General features: G+C 36.5%; 1 protein-coding gene across 1 annotated transcript; it reads right to left on the bottom strand.

The window, feature by feature from the left end:
• Window positions 1–723: 723 nt before the first annotated feature.
• Window positions 724–21,853, bottom strand: osbp2a (oxysterol binding protein 2a). The gene is made up of 14 exons (XM_079410762.1): window positions 21,295–21,853; window positions 19,174–19,379; window positions 11,236–11,486; window positions 10,947–11,115; window positions 9,866–9,989; window positions 9,169–9,235; window positions 8,926–9,054; window positions 7,904–8,149; window positions 7,609–7,729; window positions 6,699–6,802; window positions 5,575–5,670; window positions 4,916–5,100; window positions 3,110–3,330; window positions 724–3,001 (listed from the first exon to the last, which is right to left on the bottom strand). The coding sequence occupies exons 1-14, from the start codon at window positions 21,450–21,452 to the stop codon at window positions 2,859–2,861; spliced, it is 2,220 nt and encodes a 739-aa protein (XP_079266888.1). The 5' UTR covers window positions 21,453–21,853; the 3' UTR covers window positions 724–2,858.
• Window positions 21,854–23,082: the final 1,229 nt, after the last annotated feature.

The raw sequence follows: 23,082 nt of genomic DNA, 5'->3' as shown, positions 1-23,082 counted from the left end.
ATCTCAAAGAATGCTCGTTTGTTTCGTTAACAACAGGTGCATCGTTTTGTATGTAGGCTATATTTCTAAATAACTATATCCTTTTATTTTCCTTTATTTAATTTAGCTTCTTTGGATGGTTACAAAAGGAATAGTTCACTCAAAATGAGAAGTTGCTGAAATTTACACAACCTCAGGCAATTCAAGAAGTAGATGAGTTTCTTCATGGGAACATATTTGGAGAAATTTGGCATTCTGTCATTTGCTCACCAGTGGATCCTCTGCAGTGAATGGTCCAAAGTCCAAACAGCTGATAAAAACATCACTATAATCCACAAGTAATCCACACCGACTCCAGTCCAGTCTACAATCCATAATATTGCCTTTTCAAGTGAAAAAAGACTTGTAATATGTACATTTCAAAACAGTTCTGAACAAAAAATGTCATATTTTGATTGTCTCTTTGAATTGTTCATTTGTTTCTTACAAACAAACAGCTTTCCATAAGATATTAACTACAGGAATGGAGACATGTGGATTACTGTGATGTTTTTAATCAGCTATTTGGAATCTCATTCTGATGGCAGCCATTCACTGCAAATGATCCACAAACTTTTTTTCAAACAAATTTTAATTTTCAGTGAACTATTCATTTAAATGCCTGGGATAAAGTCTGAACCAGTGGATAAGGATCTTCCATTAGTGGGAGTGTGCAACAGTACTGTGCTATAAAGAGAATTAATTGAGAATATTGTCACATTTATTTTGTATTGATGTGGAACAAAACATCCAGATATTTTATCAAGGTTAAATAAAAAAATGCTTTGAGTGCAACTACAGCTGAAATTGTCTGGTTCAAAATGCAAATGCAAAACACTGAGATAATGTAAAAATAAATAAACAATTCTTTCATATTCACCCTGTAGATTTCAGCATATTTTTGTTGGTAGGAGACTACATTGCTCCTAGAAGATCAAAACAATACTGTGTTGCATTTACCATGTAGCTCAAAGCAACTCTATGTAATTCTGTATATTTGTTGGTGCCCATAGTCTAGTGGGCACCTGCGCCAACATACAATGTTGTTGCGTTATGGGTGTCCCAAGTTCGAATCCTGGCTCCAGGACCTTACATGCATTTGTTGGTGCCGTAATGCTTTTTGCCAAATTTTCACACCAAAAATACATACTCAAGGGAAAGAAACCGAAGCCATTTGCCTTATTGCCTTATTAAAGTTGACTCAGAATTATTTTGAAACTGATATTTCAAGGTAAAAAGCTGCATAGAGTTGCTTTAAGTGAGAAATTATGAACCGGTTATTCGAAGACAAGCACGTTGGCGCCAATTTCTGGCCATGATAAGAACTGAAATGCTACAAAACAAACCAACAGACATCAAGCAACCATTGATAACCGTTGAAATATTGCACATATAATTATTGTTAATATCCTTCTTTTATATGTAATACATTCAGATTATTTTAACAACCAAGACTGCAAATTCACATCATCTTGTGAAAAATTTAGAGAGACAAGAGTCCCTGGAATGCAACATCTTATAACACTGAAACTCTCAGTGTTGCCATATCGGCATCATAATTATTCAGTTTATCTAGTTATAATAATCAGCTTTTTAAGGTTATCAATATGTCTGGTTAACACTGTGTGTACATTGGAAAGTGTCATTTTTGTCTTGCACAGATGGTCAGTCCTCTTCACTGTCCACGATGTATTTAGTTCTGACATGGTATACTCTCATAACAGTGGTCTGTTAATATTCTGAATGTTTTAATGCCCAAATATGAGTTTGCCTTCATCCTCATTATTATGGTTACAGTTTACGGTCAGCATTCCAGACCACTGTTCCTTGCAGCATGAATGAAGTATGAAGTGTAAATATGCTTTAGCAGCTAATACTGGAAACTGAAATTATTGCCACCACAAAATGCTAATTGTTAACAATATAGTCAAGGCCAAAGGTTTGCAAAACACCCTAAAATATGAACTGATACCGTATCTTCCTGTGAGTGTTAAACAAATATATGAGCATTTCTGTTAAAGTGCATGCTTAATTTGCATAATTATTAAAAAAAATCTGCACTGCATGCAGATGAGTCATATAATGGAACAATGTGCAAGTATTATTAATTGATCTATTTAAATAAATAGCATGTTTGCAAACATTTAGCCATGACTCTATATGGAGAATTTCCATTAAGCCGTAATTCATCACCTACACAATGACATTTACATTACGCTTGTGCTAAATAACTAAACGGGCAGCTAAAAACCAATTCTCGCATTAAATATCTAAGCCGTAATAATTGTTATTTTGTAAAGCAACATCAATTCACTGATCTGGATTCTATCTAGGTTGTTTATGGAGCATGTGTGCACTATTGAAACTACACAACACCTCATCTACACTACAGCGCAATGGAGGAACACAGTCTTGAGGGCATTCGGTCTCCATACTTCAAAAGTAGCATGTGCTCTGAATCACACAATGGTAGATAATTCATGGATATCATACAGGTTACCTGAAACAGTTAAAAACCAGGACATAAATCAGCTTTGAGGAAGAATCGTGTCCCTGGTGAAGTGTTCCATTCCCCAGATCATCGTCTGTCTCTGTCACATTTGCAAAGTGCCTCCAGCTGTTGTGCTTAGAACGGTTTTCCATGCAATGTGAATTTTCCCTGCTACAATACAGGTGTCTCAATGCCCCCATGAATGCACATCAAATTAAGATATATATATATATACACATATGGGTGCCTTGGAATCTGCATATTCCACATCTGGGAAACATTGGTAAGCAGCTTTCCTAATACAGGATGACTTGGAATGGCAAGCTGGTCCTGGCATGGAAGAGAGACTTCAAAAGATGGCAGGGCACTGACTCCAGTCCTGTCTGTCTTTGGCTTCCCAGTAGCCTCCTTTATACTTGTAGCTGCTCTCACCTGTCTCTGTATCAGTCCTTTTCTCAAACCACAAGGGCTGGTGGCTTTCGGCCTCCTTACCTGTCAAATCCAGGACACAACATCTGCATTCAGATACTTTCCTAATGTTTGTAATGTATACTGCATACTAGGTATATGAAACAATGAGTGTGTGAGGCTCTGTCTTACCCTCTTCTAGTGCGAGGTTGGCCTGTGCCTCTCTCTTCCTCCTCTCCAGTCTCTGACGCTCCTCCAGACGCTGTTTCTCAGTGTTAGCTTCATCCCACAAGCCTGCCTCCATCAGCCGTTGGTCGGGCCTTAGGCGGCTGTCAGTAGGGGCCACACCATCCTCCGGCTCATTCAGAGTCAAAGCCAAAGAAGAGAAGTAATGCATGTTCTCTGCATTCTCACTGGATTTACAGAAGAAAAAAGAAAGAGTAGAAATTTACTAGGAATTTGTTTTTAAATATAAATATATCAGGGCTCAAAAGGAAATTATTTACTTGGTAGCACTGGTACTCCAAACTTCAAAAAGTTAGGAGCACCAGCAAAAAATAAGGAGCACCACAACTACAATTTATATATAGCAAATGCAGTGCACTGAGCCAATTTCATAGCACAAATTTTCCCAAATATATATTGATTTTAATTTCGGGAGCATATGTAAACAATATGGTCGCAATTTTGAGCCTTGTATTTAAATATTATAAATAAAGAAAATATAAAAAGTTTCTATTCTAACATGACAGTGCCTCTGTGTATAAGACACGGATCAAAAAGACATGATTGATTGAGTCAGTGTGGAAGAACTTGACTGGTCTGCAGAAAGCCAAGTCCTGAACCCAGCTGAACACCTCTGGTGTGACTTTATATGCAGATCTTGAGCCAAAAACTCATCACCAAACACCAATGACTTGTACATAAGGGTACTGTCATTTTAGACACGTCCAAAACTGTTGCAGCAGAGATGGAAATACAATTTTTAAATACATGAATTATGTTTCAATCTTTGTTGCCAGTTTTGTTAGTGCCTTTTTCTCTTCTGAAGAAGGGGGTGTCCCAACACTTTTGTCCTAATAGTGTCTATACAAGTCATTGGTGTTTGGTGATGACTTTTTGGCTCAAGGTCTGCATATAAAGTCACACCAGAGGTGTTCAGCTGGGATCAGGACTTGGCTTTCTGCAGACCAGTCAAGTTCTTCCACACTGACTCAATCAATCATGTCTTTTTGAACCGTGTCTTATACACAGAGACTGTCATGTTAGAATAGAAAAGGGTCCTGTCCAAACTGTTGATATAAAATTAGAAGCACACTAGAATTCCCTAGAATATCATTATATGCTTAAACATTAAGATTTGTACTCATAGAAATTACTAAAGTAGTCAAACATGTTTATTAGAAGGGGGTGACCTAATACTTTTGGCAGTATAGTGTGGATAGACAGACAGACAGACACACAGATAGATAGATAGATAGATAGATAGATAGATAGATAGATAGATCGATCGATCCTATTTGGGTTTATGTATATGCTTTATTTTTAAGATTAACAGTTTTTCCAAGCCATTGTTAGATGCCAGTGTTTCCGGTCATAGCTGGGCAAAGATTTGATTTCAAAAACCGAATCATAGCTACTAAACTATTTCTTGTTATGGTTTCAAATCTGTATTTAACCTCAGAATTTTCTCAAAGTATGTCTGATTTTATGGTGGCTGTGCTTTAAAATTAAATGATTATAATCTTAATTCAAGGATTTAGAAAGTGACAAAAATCAGCGTTGAGTAAGGTTAACCCTGCCTGGTTTACATGCCTGAAAATGATTAACAATTGAAAACATTAGACATTTATAAAAGTAATCAAACGTAATCAGTTACATTAATTTAACAAAGTAACTGAAATAGTTGAACTACTCATTACATTTTAAATAGGGTAACTTGTAATCTGTAACCTATTACATTTCCAAAGTAACCTTCCCAACACTGATGACTCTTACGGCAGAGGGTATTTCTTCCACAGTAGTTTTGGTGGTAGAGTCTGATAGACAGTTTTCTGTTTGCCCTCAGATCCTCCACAGCCGTGGCTGCTCTCTATGATCTTTGCACTTTCCATTTTATCATCCCACGTTCCAGAAAGAATGTAGTGGGCACAGCCTTCGCCGTCCATCACAACGCCCGTTACCTGTCGACACAGAAGGACACACACACACACACACACAAGCATGTTGGTTTTTGTGGTTTATGGGGACTCTCCATAGGCGTAATGGTTTTTATACTGAACAAACTGTGTGTGCTATTGCCCTACACCAACCCTACACCTAAACTTAGCCCTCACAGAAGACTTTGTGCATTTTTAGATTTTCAAAAAAACACCATTTAGTATGTTTTTTAAGCCTTTTGAATTACGGGGACATAGGCAGTGTCCTCATAAACCACCTTCATATTGTAATACCTCTGTCATACCCATGTCATTATACAAATTTGTGTCCTCAAACCACATAAACATGCACACACACACACACACACACACACACACTCACACACACACACCTGTAGTTACACTTAATGCCCAGCAGAGGGCAGCAGCGCACAGCCTCACATTTCACATGCTGGAAAACCTTCTGACTGAATGAAGGTGATTGATAGACAGACTGACCTTGCGGGGAACATCCCTGGAAAAATAGCTGTATGGGGAGAATTTGAGGTGGCATTTGTCCTTGTTCCTGTGGTTCATGATTATAATGTCTCCAGACTGCATCAGGACAAAGAGTCATACTTCAATATCAATGACAGAGCTGAGGTGATGAAGAGCAGGTGTTTGGATTAGAGTTAAGTGACATGAATTGAACATTTATGAAGGAAGTTAATATGATCTATTTTGATTTCATGCCTTGATGGTCAATTAATTTTAACTGCATTCCCCACTGACTCAATCCAGAGCTGTAATAATTGTTTCCTGTTTCCTCTGCAGTGGGAAAGACAGGAGCGGAAGACAGATGGAGAAGAACAGTGTCAGTGGTGACTTTTCTCTAACAGATGGAGTGCTGAAGATGAGTAATGCCTCACCAGATGGAAGGACTCGAACCATATAAATTTTACTCAAAAATGAAAATTCTGTCATCATTTAATCACCCTCATGTTGCTGCCAACCCCAATGACGTTTTGTTTCCTTCAGTCAAATCTGATGTAACACATCAAATGGTTTTATTTGAGCACCACAATAAAGATTTAGTAAGTAATGATTTCAATTTCAACATGTTTCTCAAACAAATTTATCATACAGCTTCAAAAGACTTGGAATATAGCACTAAAACTAAACAATTTTTTTTTTTTTTTTTTATTGAAATAAAGCTGAAATAAAAAAACTTAAATGAAAAATAGAAATGTTGCCCTGGTGACTAACTGAAATAAAATAATTTTAAATTGAAGTACTAAAACTACTAAAATTACAACTGAAATAAAAATAAATAGAAATATTTAAAAAAGACAAAAGCACATAATACAATGAATGGAACTTAAATTAAAACTGAAATTAAAATGAAAAGTAAAATATTAAATAAAAGCTCATTCAAAATATTAATAAATATAAAAATAGTAAAATAAGCATGAGCTTTTTTTATCACGTTCATGGTACCTTTATGTTTTTATTTCATTTTGGAGTTCGTCAGCACCCTATTCTCTTTCATTAAATAGAAGAAAAATAACCAGGATATTCTTTAAAAATTCTAATATTGTGTCATACGTTGAAAACAAGAGAAAAGAGTATGAAAGTGCACATACTTGATCTATCCATAGTTTGCCCACGATTATATTGTGCACAGTGGAGTTCACCTTACTCCACACATAATGATTCCCACTGGTGTGGAACTTCAGGTGAATGTTGCCTGCAGAGAGCAAAGAGAGGCACTATAAGAAAATAGCAGCAGGAGAAAGAGAAACATGTACATGGAAATAAAAGCAAGGTTGATTCACTCTAAAAATATCTTGAAGCTGCAGGGAGACCTGCAATAAACATCAGTATAAAAGGCTCTAAAATAGAAACCATTTCTCAAATGAAATTTTCCTTTGAAGTAACGTTTACCTGGAAGCGGCACATCTATACAGACAGTCTGCATCTAGGTAACCAGTGTTGTTTTTAATACTAGCCTATGAGTTTTCAATTTTTTTTAATGATTTATATATATATATATATATATAAAGTGCATGGGCAGTGCATGGGACATGGCAAAATAACACACATCCTCTTACACAAAACTAAAAAACAAATCTAGAAGTAATGCTTTTGTTATGAATATAAACACTTAGCCTAATATAACACACCCTTTCATAGTAATTTTTATGTTAAGTTATCATGGCAAATGAGTTATTTATGTACAGGACACCAAAAGGCACCCTGCAGTGATATTGACACTTATATAATATATATTACATATGTGTGTGTGTGTGTGTGTGTGTATTCACTTGCACATTTTTATATATATAAAATAAATACATATAAAAAAACTTTATGCATTATAAAATTTGCTCTGTCAATCAATGTTTAAAGGTAACTCTGGATTGCATACTTAACGTATAGCTAGAAATTGGTTACTAGTCTAAAAGGAGCCATGACTGATGAATTTTGTATCTGTGTCTGTGTGTAATGATGTGAATGTGCTCTAAAGGTGACTCATAGCTCATGATGGATCACCTAGCGGCATGATAGAGATGTATTTGCCACGAAATTTGCTGTCGATGGTGATCTCCTGCCACAGGGTCCAGCCTCGCTTTGAAATCACATGGTGGGCAGCTGCCGGAGGGTGATGACTTGTCTGAGAGAGAGGGTGAGAAAGAGCTGATCAGTGTGTCACTCAATCACTGACAACATGTAATGGATTAACTGTAATTAGGTAAAATATGTTTTTTATATATATATATATATATATATATATATATATATTTTTTTTTTTTTGTTAATTACACACAATCAGTATGTGGTTTCAAACCTGTTCACAGATGGAGCGGTATCCGTACTCCTCCACGCGGTCCAGCTCATAGGTCTCTCCCAGCAGGGGGTTGAAGGGTTTCCCTGTGCGGTGGACGGTAGTTGAGTAGGACGAGACGGAGAAGGCAGCCACCAGACACATCTGCTCCAGAGAGGAGTCACAGCGTGCCGCCCGGTCCAGGAGCTCACTATATTCAAGATCCTCTGTCAAACGCTGCAGCATCGATAGTGGCTCGTTGAAGTTCACCTGGAAGAGAGGATTCAGATCCATGTCAAGATGCTGATAATAAAGATTCGGAGAATTTAAAGGTTCACCCAAAAATTTAAATTGACCCAATTTAGCATCACATCACTTGCTCACCAATGAATCCTCTGCACTGAATGGGTGCCGTCAGAATGAGAGTCCAAACAGCTGATCACAGTAATCCACACCACTCCATTAATTAACATCTTGAGAAGGAAAAATCTGTGTTTTTAATAAACAAATCTATCAATTAGCCGTTTCAACATAAAAACTGTAACTTCCGGCCATAATCCATAATAATGCTTCCTCCAGTGAAAAAGTCCATCCCCTGTTGTCCCCTAACATCAAAATTCACCCACATATTACAACTGTTTTCACTTGTAAACGGTGCTTTGATAGGTGCATATTTCTCTCCTGATTCAGAGAAAGCAGTATTATGAATAGAGGATTTTAAATAGAAGCAACAGTCTGAACTTAATCTCCTGATGGATTTGTTCATTATAAACATGCATCTTGGACTGGAGTGGTGTGGATTACTGTGATGTATTATTCAGCTGTTTGGACTCTAATTCTGAAGGCACCCATTCACTGCAGAGGAACCAAATCCATTCCCATGAAGAAATAAACTCATCTACATCTTGGATGGCCTGAGGATGAGAACATTTTCAGCAAATCTTCCTTATTTGGTTGAACTATTTCTTTATTTACAATCATTGGGCATTATCTCCAATAGCTTATAACTCAGTTCTATATAACACAAATTCTGAGGCTCCTCTCACAGGCATGGGGATCTTCGAGAGCTCCTTTCCAATGCAATTCTTCATGATGCTCCACAGGTTCAGGGAGTAGTTGGGCTTATCTGGGATACGACAGCGTCTGCCCCTGCGCAAGTAGCTACCAGAACCATCCTGTAAACACAGAGAAAACGCTACAGTGAACAAACGTCTTAATAAAGATGAATGCTATTTGGCATGTGTGGTTCTGTTTGGATATATTATGAATAAACAAAAGCCTAAACTCACATTGTCATCCTGGTTCCAATTACTGGATAAACTTCCACTGGTTACGCTCTGATTACTGCTCAAGTGTCTAGGACACACACACACACACACACACACCCACAGAAATACAAGTGAGGGATAAAATATCAAATTGCTTCTTACTGTAAATATGTATTGTACTCACAAGCCACAGTAGGGGAAGATCATTTATTATTCAAGCACAGAGTAGATAAATACTGTACAGATGCTGAAAACAATTTGTTGTGTGCAATATTCACAATAACATTATTCCATTTAACATCCACTTATTTTGGCCAAGAACTGCCCATGCACTTATACAGGGAGAGACTATCTAACTGACATGAAAACCACAATTCATTTTGCTTTGAAGCACCACTTAAAGAGAAGGTGCATCCATAATCGATGACACCTAAAAAAATATTCAATTAATAGTGCGGCAGTCTCAACACATGAATTATTATTAAGAGAAATAGCTAAAAAATTGTGTAAATTGTGAAGACTAACATTAGACTAAGTGAAAACTGGGCGTTCTGGCTCCCAGAAACTGCGTGCAGCCAGTCAATCAAATTTGAGCTTGTTATTTTATCAAGCTCTTGTCATTATATGCATCAGATGGTCAGTGAATGGACTGTCATGTCTGGACCTGTGACTGAAAGCCACTGGCTATCGTATGATCTTATTCTTTATATATATGGACCTGTGTTGTGAGTGATCGTCTGCAGGCACTGTGATGAAGGCGGGAGAATCTTCCATGGCATCAAAGAACTCTATGTCTTCATTCTCTTCACTGGATTCTCCCTCCGGTGTTCCCTCTGCCCCTTCTGAAGATCAACAGCGAAAAACTCATGTAATGACAGGCATAACAATTGTATAACATTTGCATAAAACTGAGTGTTGCATTTTAAGTCTGGCATAATAACATGCATATAACATTACATTTATAAATATCTATACTTAGTTATGCTGCTTTGCATGACAAAGCCATTACTTTTTTTTGCTTATTTATATTATGATATTCATAGTTTTACATATTGATTTTATTCCTTTATCACTAATACATGTTAATAGGAGCGGAAACATTTTTAATGTTTATTAAAGAAGCCTCTTATGCTCAACAAGGCTGCATTAACTCGATCAAAACACTGTGAACACATTCAAACTAAGGAATATACAGTAATTGTAATATGAAAAAGCTGTTTTCTAAGTGAATATATTTTAAAATGTAATTTATTCCTGTGATATAAAGCTGAATTTTCAGTATCATTACTCCAGTCTTCAGTGTCACATGATCCTTAAGAAATTATTCTAATATGCTGATTTGCTGCACAAAAAATATTCTGATTATCATCAATGTTGAAAACAGTTGTGCTACTTATACTTTTTTTGGAAACAGTGATCATTTTATTTTCAGGATTCTTTGATAAACACAAAGTTCAATGAACAGCATTTATTTGAAGTAGACATTTTTGGGAACATTCTAAATTTCTTTACTGTCCTTTTAATGCATTCTTTATAAAAAAATTAAATAAAAAAAACTTCTTACTGACACCAAACATTTAAATAATGGTGTACATTAAAATTATCATAAAACTTCAGAACACTTGGAATATAGTTCACGTGAGTCAAAAGAACAACTTTTAAGGTTGTTATGGTACCTTTTGATGCATGAAGCCATGGTTTGTTCTTCACACTCATTTAAGAAAGAATAGCAGCTTAGACAATCTACAAAACACTGCTTTTTGTGCTCCACAGAAGAAAAAACAGTCAAAAAGCCTCACTATTGTGTGTGCTAGGCGATTCTCTCCAGGCTCTCTCCAGACTGTTGTGTTGTTTGGCTAGCTGCTCAATTGTCTCCTCCAGGTGGTGGCGCTGTTCTCGCTCATACTGCAGTGCGCGCTGCCACCGCCGGCTGTGTGCATCTGCTAGATCCACAAAGTCCTGGCAGGCCTGATCCAAAAACCAGCCCAATTATTTAAATACATCATTCAGTTTGAGTCATTGTAAAGATAAAATGTGTATTTTTTAAAATGCAGAGTCAATTTAACAGGAACGCCCATTGAAACTCACATTGATCATAGCATTGGAAGTGATGCGGAAGAGAGTGGCTCGCTCGTTGACGGTCTTCAGTTTATCGACGCCGTCGCTGGGGGCGCGCAGGTCCTCCAGTTCACCGAGGGAGCGCTGGAGGGCAGTGCCGTGTTTCCCTATGAGCTCGTTGCAGGTGCTGAGGTCTTCAAGCTTGCTGGCCAGAGTCTTGAGCGCCCCCTGGATCAGAGCACGATCCGGCTGTGCTAGTGGACCCTCGTCTCCAGAGTCATCTGCAGAATAGTTAAATGGAGAGATAGACACCAAATGAGAAAATATAAGTGAAGTACGACTCTGTTTTTAATTTGACATAAGTGAAAACAAAAAAAAGTGCTGTCCTTTCAATGGGTTGCACTTCTTGTAGCTAGGTAAAGTCAACAAAACGTTAACGCGCCCCTATTATGGATTTCTGAAAATTACCTTTCATGCAGTGTGTAACACAGCTCTAAGTGAATGAAAACATCCTGCAAATGTATAAAGTTATTGTCTCTCAAAAGAAAGAGTCGACTCTGAATCATTGAAACGAGTCGTTTTTAAAATGCATATTGCCCGCCCACTTGTTGCGCGCGCAGACCTGGGTTGGTCTGAATGAAAATGCAAATTCATTCTTTGCCACTAGGTGCCGCTTTCTTTTGGAGCATTAAATATAGCTGTTTCCCCGGTAACGGCTGTACACAAAGCAGCACTGCACTCACAATCACTTGCTGCGTAATTCGCATACTATCCGTCCTAAATAGTATTCGATAATAGAATTAGTATGTCCCAAATCATAGTATGTTTAAAAACGTATGCCAAAGATACCCGGATGGTCTACTACTTCCGGTTAGAATTAGAAGAGCAGATCGATGCACACTCTAACCGCTAGAGTAGATTCGATTAGAACTACAAACACGCATAAAAAGTGTTAAAAACTACAAACATGGCGGATATGCACGACCGAAGAACAGGTAGAGAGAGGGATTTGAGTGATAAATAATCAATGTCTAACCTGATGAAAAAATATTTATTTAATGTTATCCACATTATATTTCATCTGCAGCAACACTGTGAACTTTTATAATGATACGTTTGGTGTTTAACTTTGAAATGCATCATTATGCAAACACATGAGTTCTCGGCATGAAGGAGAATGCTCGGCAAGCTTCTTTATTTCTCTCCAGTACGGTAGGAAATCAAATGAAATGAAATGTGGATGATGTTAACTTTGATAAGATGATTGGCAGGGCAGTTTAAACAGGATGCACAGTTGGACTGTTACTAACGTAGAAGTAGTATGTCTGAAAGCTTGCCTACTATTCTGCTACATACATTTCTTCACAAAAAGAGTACATACTTTTAGGGGATAGCATACGTAGGCGAATTGGGACGCAGCAACTGAAATCGACCAATCGTCATGCAAAGGAGGGGTTTAGAAAAATTAGTCGTTGAGCAAATCGTTTGGGAGTCGTTGAGCCAATAAGATAAAAATAAATGTATATTATAAGGAAATGAAAGTGTTTTTTGACCTTGCATGCATATCAACCTGTTGGGGACTCCCAAAACCAAAATATGAACCTTTCATAATCCATAATAGGGGCACTTTAACAATACATATTTACAAAAAAGGTCCAGTGGCTAAAAAAACTGAGATGTGAAAAGTACAAACAGTTGAACATATATCCAGCACATCCTCATTTCATTTGTGTCCATTTAAATACGCCATGTACTCCGAAGAAGGCACACTGACAGCATGTGACATGCTCTCAATTACCACAACAAATAGCCCATCCCTCAGCTCATGTGTAATTTTATTTTAACACTGTATGAATAGTATGATATTATAAAGTTGTGTTGTTTAAAAATATTTTTTAAATGTATTGATTACCATTCAAGTTGTCATTGTAAGCTAAAAGAAGTGACTAAAACTTTGTGAAAAAATGCATTATTAGCTAAGAAAATGTCAAAATATTTTTAGCATTCAAATTAATTTGTATAGCCTTTAAATCACTAATGGACCAAAGCAACATTTTTTTATACACTATTTTCTAGGGCATCGGTTATCAAAATGTTTCACTTCAAGGCCCCCCAATGTCCAACATAATATTCAAAGGCCCTCCAAATAATATTAACAGAATTGTAACTGATATGTGACCCAGGACCACAAAACCAGTCAAAAGGGTACATTTTTTGAAGTTGAGATTTATTCATCGTCCGAAAGCTGAATAAATAAGCTTTCCATTGATGTATGGTTTGTTATGATAGGACAATATCTGGAATCTGAGGGTGCAAAAAAAATCTAAATATTGAGAAAATCGCCTTTAAAGTTGTCCAAATGAAGTTCTTAGCTATGCATATTACTAATCAAAAATTAAGTTTTGGTATATTTATGGTTGGAAATTTACAAAATATCTTCATGGAACATGATCTTTACTTAATTTCCTAATGATTTTTGCCATATAATTTTAACCCATACAATGTATCGTTGGCTATTGCTACAAGTATACCTGCTACTTATGACTGGTTTTGTAGTCCAGGGTCACATATATACTAACTATAAATTATTATTAACAGAAAGTGGGACTGTCGATCTAGGGACATAAATGATTCATTCTGTGATTTCTTCAATAAAATCAACAGTCATTGAGGTGGGAAAAGAAATATGATTTCAGTTCACATCTTGATTGTATGCTGTAAGTTAGATTATTTTAATATATTAATATCATATTAATTATAAAGTCATCCTCTGCCCACCTTTGGAAGTTTGGTCCCCTAGTGGCCCCTTGATTGAGAACCACACTTTTAGGGGATCTGTGGAAAATTATGGAGAATTTTTTTTAGTGCTTTGGATAAATATTTACCATGAAAAGTGCTATAAAATGTTATATTCTATTTTAATTTATCATTTGTCAAAGTAATAATAATTATTAATATTTTTTAATAATAATGATGATGCTTGCTTTCTTTCTGAATGTTGTCTTTATCCTACTATTTTTTTTTCACACAGTAAAACTGAGCCACAAAATATATAACTGTGTTTATATTTTAGAAAAAGGGTCCTATAAAGGGGTCATATTTGGGAGTACTTGGCGTTCAAATTTGAAAACCCCTGCCACATATTTCCACACAAAGCAAATTCCTGTTTGTGCAGTTTTCATGATTCAAAATGATTCCAGCGATGAACAGAAATGATGGCACATTCCTTTAAATGTATTGTGTGTTATGATGTTCTGCAGCCAACAGAGATGGTCACTGCAGCGCTGCAGGCGGAACTAAAACAACTTTATAAATAGCACAAACGCACACAGACGCAGTGCTGGAGGGCTCAAACGTGACAGCTGAGAACTAAAACTGTCCTATTCTGGAGGTCTTTTCAATTACAAGCATATTTTCCAGCCAAGCTTTAAATGGATGCTGAAAAATGACCACAGATATGGACAGAAGCCGTAATGGGAGGAGATGGCAATCGGAGAGAGAGAAAAAGAGAGAGAGAGAGATAACATGTTCAAACAGAAAGCAAGCAATCAGAAGGAGAAAGATCCAGATTTAGATTTCATTATTGAGCTGAAGGACATCAAAATTGAATGTGGGCAGTAGGTGACTGCATGAGCGAGTGTGAAGAGAGGCGTCATAATAACCAGCAACCCATTCAAAACACCAGATTTCTGTGAATGAACACGGTTACCATGGAAACAAGCTCCCACGCAATTGGGAGGATGGCTATTTTTAGAAGCTATAAGGAAAATGGAAAAAAAAAATGGCCTGCTCTCTCACACAACATGGCCATCGCTCACTGGAAAACAGACAAGAACAGGCTGTAGATTGAGTCTTGTGTGGCGAAAGACATTTTTGGAAGCACTAGCTTGTGTGAGCCTGAGGCAGCTACATGAGGAGACGAGCAGTCCACACGCTGGCACGCTGTTAACTGAAACTCACTCAATCTGTGTATCAGAGACTGGAGATGAAAGGGTAGAAGCACGACCTTTAAATGACCTGCTGCAGCCTGATCAGATCATCAGGTGTCCCTGTCTATGTTACACATGAAACATGTTATATCTGGAAAAGATGCGTCTCAGTTCAACAATATATAAAGCAGCACAACCCATTTTAACATTGATAATGATAACAAATGTTTCTTGAGCATCAAATCAGCACATTAGAATGATTTCTGAAGGATCACGTGACTCTGAACACTGGAGTAATGATACTGAAAATTCAGCTTTGCTTTACAGAAATAAATTACATTACATTTAAAAAAATATATTTTCAGATAGAAAATAGTTATTTTAAATTGCAATAATATTTTACAATATTACTGTTTTTACTGTATTTATGATCAAATAAATGCAGCCTAGATGAACATATGAAATTGTTACAAAATACTTAAGCATTGTTTGCATATTTAATAATACAAAATAACTGATAAGTGATAATACATTAATAATAATGTATTAATATAAGCTTACCAGTTAGACAGACATAAAGCACACCAAAATTAATTTGCAATCATTTACATAGCAAATTTTCATAATTATTATTACTGAATAATAATAATAATAATACATTTGTGGAAAAAAGCATAAAACCAAAATAAAATAGTAATTAATGCAAATGTTTTAATTTTTTGTTTTCATTGTAATTGTATTTATTTATTTATTAGGTGGTTAGTATAATTAGTATTTAGATCATTTTAAATAGTTTTATTTATTGTGTCAAAATCAGAAAACAAAAATAAATCAATAATTAAACATCTTTTCTGGATATTGGTGATTGGAAATTTAGGCATAAAAGCAATCTGAATTTTATCAGCCATGAAAAAACAATACCTAGTTAAACTTTTGCTGGTTAAGGAAAATTAGTTCATTCATTATAATAAAATAATGCATGTCTTTGCAACATATTGTATAGTTATTTGAAACAAACACATGTTTATATCCGAGTAATGTCAACAAAACAACTTTTTTTGTTCAGTTCACACAAAATTATAAACTGACTCCTATTATAAAAAAAAAAAAAAACCTTTGTTCTAGCTACTTTTTTACATTTGTTAGAAGAACTTTTTGCAAGTTTTTTTTACAGTGGGGATCATCTGTAAAGATTACATGATCACTGAAATGCCAGCTTCAATCTTTTTACCCAAACCGTATCTAAGCCAAAGCGCCTTCAACCCAATCCAAGCAAAAGACTGCAATTTTCTGCTTGCCAAGAAAACAATCGGGGCAAAGTGGATTAGTGTGGATCTCTAGAGAGCAGAATCAAAGAGGAGAGAATGAGAACTCCTCCAGTCTGATGACCCACATACAGCCATTGTGTGCCTGCGTCTCCTGCCAAAGGTGCTCGACTGCCTCGTCTTACATCACAGAGCCACATCTGCAGCCAGAGGGAGTCCTGAAGGTGGGATTGTAGGGGAATGAAAATAGAGAGAGCAAGAGAGGCTCGCTCAACCTCAGCAGGCATAAGAGGAAAAGCACCAACGCTGGAGAATCAATTAAAGATCCCCTTTCTCGGACCTGCTGGAGACACACGAGTAACTCATCTCTGAATAACCACACCTAAACTAACAGCAGATCGCAGAACAGGCAAGATTCAGCAAAAAAGACTGGAAGGATCTTCGAAAACAAGCGATGGTTAAGTTCACTGGCTGTCTGACAATCCAATTGGTCCCATCAGCCTGCTTACTTTGCATCACAGATAATCTGATTTGCACAGAGTCGTGTTTTAAGTTTCTCACACTTACAACACAACTTTCAGACCACACTCAACTGGACGAATTTGCTAGCAACAACCTAGAAACAGCTTGACAACCGAACACAGGCAAGCATTGCTCACATTAATACAGAAAATGTTAAAATGTAGTTTAGCATATTGTGCTGTTGCAGTCAAACATTCAAATCCTGAGACTAAGCTGGAAGCACTAAATGTGTTTATCCCATAAAAGAGTAAGTGACCACATGCAAACATAAACATGTTATATTAAATGTGAACTGACTGATAGAGTAGCCACAATGTGCTTCAGAGAATCTATTAAGAGACACTCATTCCTGTAACTGATCATAAAAAGCCACAGCATACAGAACCTAAAGATGATATTAAAGCTAAATTAATATGTAAACCAGACTATTCCACCAAATTCATATAGTACTAAAATAAAACACAGGCTTGTCTACTGAGACAAAAGGCAAATGCTTTTGCATGAATGCCAAACAAACATATGTATTTAGAATTTTTCCTACCTTTTCTCGAATCACTGATAAATACAAAGCAAGAAAAGCTTATTTAGTGAAGATGATGTTAAAATGTAGCGTTCTCTCTCGGTCTCCTCAGTCACCTTCCCAGCTTCCCTCCCATCCCTATTGCTCCTGTTTTCCTTCTCACCCTCCCTCTTTCCCCTCACATTCTCCAAACTGCATGGGGGGGCGGAGCTTATACGCTCGTCACTCCATTCAGCAGCACATGATATCATCCCAATGGGAAGGTGTGCAGTATGCAGATTAATAACATTTGGAAGCAAACTGTACAAGAAAAAAGGCTCATGTAAATGCAATCATGTTGGAGGAGCCGTAAAATTAGCCAATTTGTACAATTAAAATATGTAACACAAACATAATAAGCACATTTAATACATAATGTTTATGAGGAAATAATAATTACTTTGCATATGATTGTGCATTTAAAACTCATTTAAAAAAATCATCTTCAAAAAATCATGAACAATGCTACCCCCTAGTGGCATTTTCTTAAAGAATGCAATTTTCATTATTCACTAAAGAAAGGGAATTCCAGTTGTTTATTATATATTGCTTACATACAATATAAGTTATTTTTTGTAATACATTATTTAGGGCTGTCACAACTCCTCAATTCAATTTGATTTCAAAAAATCGTTGATTGCATTTTGCCCGTGTCGAGGACGAGAATCCATGGAATACAGTATTAGACCGTTTTCCAAGGCTGCATGAAATATTAAATCCTTTTAAAAATGATAATAAAGCATAATACTATTGTGAATTCACAAATGCTACAATTCGCCATTTCACCATCAATCCTATGCAAACACAGTAGAATACAACAATATCTTTCTCAAAATGCGAACTGTTCATCGCGATTTCAAAATAAATGTTTAAAAAATAAATATATATTTATGGGCTTGTTTATGCTTTTATTCGAACAGGACAGCATAGAGCAGACGCATTGGGTGGAGAGAGCACCATGAGATGGGATTCGAACTCGAGTCACCGTTACTATTGTATTTATTACTAATGTCTCATTTCAGTCTAGTTTTCTATTTATTCCAGTTTATATGAAAAGGTTCATGTAGCGTGGATTAAATTTAATATACAGTGTAAATCCTGTTTAAAAATAAGTTTGAGAGAGTTGTCGGGAGCGCGGTGGTGGTGACGTTGAAGGCGAGCGACCGTGGTGCAGTAGTTCGTTTATCGCCTAAGTTTAGCTTTTCAGTTCTGGCGCTTTTATTTAGGCTTCAAAATTCGTTATATTATTTTGTGAAGATTATCTTGATGGACAAAAGTGTAAGTTTCATGAACTATGATTGAACACAGAGCTTATTTTTTGCAATAATCCAAAAGCCTAGGAAGATATTTTGAAGAAAGTTTGTAAGCAGGCTGTTTTGGGGCACCATTGACTTCCATAGTAGGAAAAATAAATGCTATGGAAGTCAATGGTGCCCCAGAACTGCTCTGTTTCCCACATTCTTCAGAATATCTTCCTTTGTGTTCCGCAGAACAAAGACATTCATAAAGGTTTGGAACTACTTGAGGGTGAGTAAATGATGACAGAATCTTAATTTTTGGGTGAGCTATCCCTTTAAGTGCATTAAGACAGAAAAGGACATTTCAAAGTCCCCCCCACCACCACAAAATTACAGCTCTGCACACCAACTGCATTATTGGATGCTTTTGATGGGCACTGCGCCCCGTCACTCACCTGAATGTGGCATCATTTGAGTGGCGTTTGCTTTGGCCTGCTGCAGAGCAGAAACCCAGCGCTGACACTCGCCCTCTGAATACGCCTTCAGGTGGTAGCTCCGCCCTCCACTCGTCAGCACAAAGTGACAGGTGTCACCTACCTCTATGTGCACCGTCGCCAAGGTAATCGTGCCTCGGCAGGTGTGTGCCATTTCTGCTTGAGTCCTAAAGAGACATTTACATATACACAAACACTGATGTGAGTTTTAGAAGCAGCTAGCTGAAAGTCACAGATCTACAGCATCACAGACACACTCTTATAATAGTGATCAGCCAGAATGATTAACTAGCCATTCAAAGATGCTCAACATAACTGTGTCAGGCCCAAAAATCTACCAGCAGCCTTAGTTAATGCACAGTTTCTGTGCAAATACTTGTGAGTGAATTCATAATTGAGAGCAGTATTGTAAGATTTTTATTTATCATTATGAGAGAATGTATTATTGTGAGTCATGATTGCGTAAAAAAAAAAAATATTGAATGAATTTAGAAATATAATTGAGTAAACATTTATTATTATTATTATTTTATTATTACGAGTGAATTTAGGCATTTTATTGTGATAAATGTGCTGTAAATAACATGTTTATTATAATGAATGAATATATTATTGTTAGTAATCATGCTGTAAAAACTAATTTACTTTTATTATCTGTATCAGTGAATTTATTATTGTTAATAATTATTGTGTAAAAAATATTTGATTATTGAGTGAATTTGGTATTGTAAATTATTGAGTAAATATTTATTATAATTATTTTATTATTATGAGCGTTATGCTATAAAACATACTTTTGAATTTAGGCTGTAAATAATATTTTATTTTATTATAATGGGTGAATATATTAATGAGTAATTATTGTGTAAAATATTTTAATTATGTGAGACTTCATTATTGTGAGTAGTTAAATAATGTCTTGTTACTGTATTATTATGAGTGAATTTGTTATTGTGAATAATTACTAAGTAAATAATAATTTATTGTTTTATTAATATGAGTGACCTAAGTAATTATTGGGTAAAAAATATTATTTATTTTAATTCTTTTATTATTTTGATTGAATTTGCTATTGTAATTATTGTAGAAAGTAATTTGACATCATTTTACTGTTCTAAGTGAATATATTATTATTGTGTGGGGGGAAAATATATTTGATTTGACTTTATTTACTCATATCTCAGCTATTTTAATCTCATTTGCTATTACCTAACATTTTGTCATATTTATTTACATTTTATTCTCCTCACTAGATATCAGCATTGCCAGTCAAATACATCATGCAGGCTGCACTAAAATGACTGCAGGATTTGTCCAAGAGTGCTGAATCAGAGCATCATTAATATCAAATCCACAATAAATCTACACTGCAGTATAGCAAGCTAACATTTACAGCTGCAAAGATGAAAATGCCTCTGAAGGGTACAAAACCAATCATCATGTGAGAGTAATAACATTAATAATATTCAAAACAGAACATGCAAAACACACATTCAAATCAGGGATTTTTATTTCAGAGTGTCCCAAAGGAACACTAAAGCAAATTTATGACACCTAGCATTTAATTACTTTACAGACGGACAGATTTCACTGAAGCACAATAGTTCTTTGAAACCTTCTCAAATCATTCTGGAAAACATGATAATTAGGTTTTACTCAAACTTGAGGATTCATGCAGCTAAGAACACATTTATGTTCATTTTTGCATTCAGTTTTTTTTTTTTTGACCCCCCTGCATGTATAGGTTAAATATAAAAACACTGCGTATATTAATTACAGTTTGTCAGTAAGGCCCTTGAAGAAGGGTGGAAACTTGATCTAGGCTAGATGCTCCAGATGTCCCCGTTACTAATTATAAACAGGACGGGAGAGGCATTGTTGCAGCATGAACCGCTAAGACTTGTGCTTAAATATGTCAGTGGTGCCCACAGGTGCCAACACGTTTTTAATTCAAACTTCTGAACAACCCCTACCCCAAAGAAGGTCAAATAATGTGCCGCGGGTGAAAAGGGTGACACAGCAAAGTCACGCGCACCGCGAGTCTCGAGCGCATCGAACCAAACGCAGCGCGCGTAACGTTACCTGTAGTACGACAGGAGGCCGTTGCTCAGGACAAACCACCGGCGCTGGTAACCCTTCAGGTAGTTGGTCCATTTAAAGAGCCATCCTTTATACGCGTCCGGGCCGGGACCCTGCACACCTGAAGGAGACGGAAGGGTCCGCACCACCAGCTCGGTCATGTTGAGTGCTGCTGTCTGCCTCACCGCTGCGGATCACGCGCGTCCGGCCGCATGCATGCAACGCGTTTAGGGCATGAGCGAGGAGACAAATTTGCGGTCACGGCGAAGGGAGGCGGCGCTTCCCAAACTGATGCTGCTGGGGAAACACAGCAGATGATGTAGATGCATCGCGGACGCACAGATTGCTCAGAATCGGCCATATGACGCAAAGACATTAGAGAGGAGCGTGCACAGGCTTTTAAAAGCTCAAGTATGCATCCCCAGATAAGCTTTGCATGCCTGCGGCAGGGCTGCATCTGATATCGATTAGATTCTTGATCCTTGCATAATGGCATATGGTGCTGCAAAGTCATGCGGTGTTTTTCCTCTCCCTTTTATATTTGCATTACTGAACTGATGTCTTGAACTATCCACAAGATGGCGCCACAGTAACTAGTGACAGTGTGTGTGTTCATTATTTAAAAGGATCATTTTCAAGGCTTTTCACTCAGCTCTTTTCTATATAATTACTCAAGTAACTAAAGCAGAACAAAAACATTAAAGATGCAAGATGTCTGTTAAAGATCGCTTCACCTGGAAAGCATCTGCTGTGTACAAACATCTGATAGACGTCTGTCAGATGTTAGTTTTACATTCATTATAAATCATATACAGACATTTTCTAAATGTCTATTTGACATCTTGCAGATGAACAAACAAACAGTCTAAAAATGCATCTATTGCAGATGCAAATGTAGATAAAACAGACATCTCCGTGATGTACAGTGCCCTCCATAAGTATTGGGACAGTAAAGACAAAATTGCTCTGTTGACTGTGGAGTCGAGACATTTACAAATATGATTAAAAGATGAATATGAGACAAAACTACAGAATATCATGATTTATTATTAGCTGTTTCAACACATACATGTTTTACCAAATAAAAAGAACAGCACTTTTAGAGTTCATCCCTCTATCTGATGTGAGCATAAGTATTGCTAACCATTTTACCCACCCTGGTTTGTTCTAATACTGTATGTCCTTCTTTCCTTTTCAGGTGACAAAAGTAGAAATCCCGCTTACACTCAACCAGTGTCAAGCTTTTTAAAAAGACGCAAAACTACCACAAAACGATGGATGGATTCACAACGAATTCACTCTCTGACAGTAGATGGCACTTATGGAAAAGCAGAAATACACTTGTTACAAAGCGCTATGTTAAGTTACGTTTCTGGTTTGTAAAGGAACAAAAAAGGTTGTCAAACAGCATTTATGTTTTCAAACGGTTGTTCAGATTTTTGTAGAATTTCACCTTTACCTGGTGAATTCAGGTAAAGTGGGCCATTTAAGTTTGATTTGTTCAAAGGGTTTGCACTTTCAGAGCATAACAATGGTTCTTAATTAAACGGACACTATTTCCCTAAATTATAAAATAGTTTTTGTTGATGTAATATGACACTGGTGGGTGTGGCCATACCTCAAAGGAGGACTGTGTCATGGTGAAAGATAGAAGAAAACCCTTCAAATAAGATTTTAATTTCTAAATGATAAAGTTGCTCACTAAATGGAAACAAATATTATTGGGACAGGTCCTGCTGTTTTTGTTTCCACAGTTAACAGGGAATAAAATACAAAGAACAAAATGTAAAA

This window comes from Barbus barbus (assembly GCF_936440315.1).
Source record: "Barbus barbus genome assembly, chromosome: 47".
Taxonomy (NCBI): Eukaryota; Metazoa; Chordata; class Actinopteri; order Cypriniformes; family Cyprinidae; genus Barbus; species Barbus barbus.
The sequence above is the reverse complement of the archived record's forward strand: the minus strand, read 5'-3'. Positions and strand labels throughout refer to the sequence as shown.

Bases quoted from the DNA above. Each gene is read 5' to 3' on its own strand.
- osbp2a (XM_079410762.1), bottom strand. From the start codon at position 21,452: ATGACCGAGCTGGTGGTGCGGACCCTTCCGTCTCCTTCAGGTGTGCAG. The intron at 11,487-19,173 runs GTGAGTGACGGG...ACTATTCTGCAG, and splicing joins TCAAATGATGCCACATTCAG to ATGACTCTGGAGACGAGGGT. The intron at 5,671-6,698 runs GTATGTGCACTT...GTCCTGATGCAG, and splicing joins GCAAACTATGGATAGATCAA to TCTGGAGACATTATAATCAT.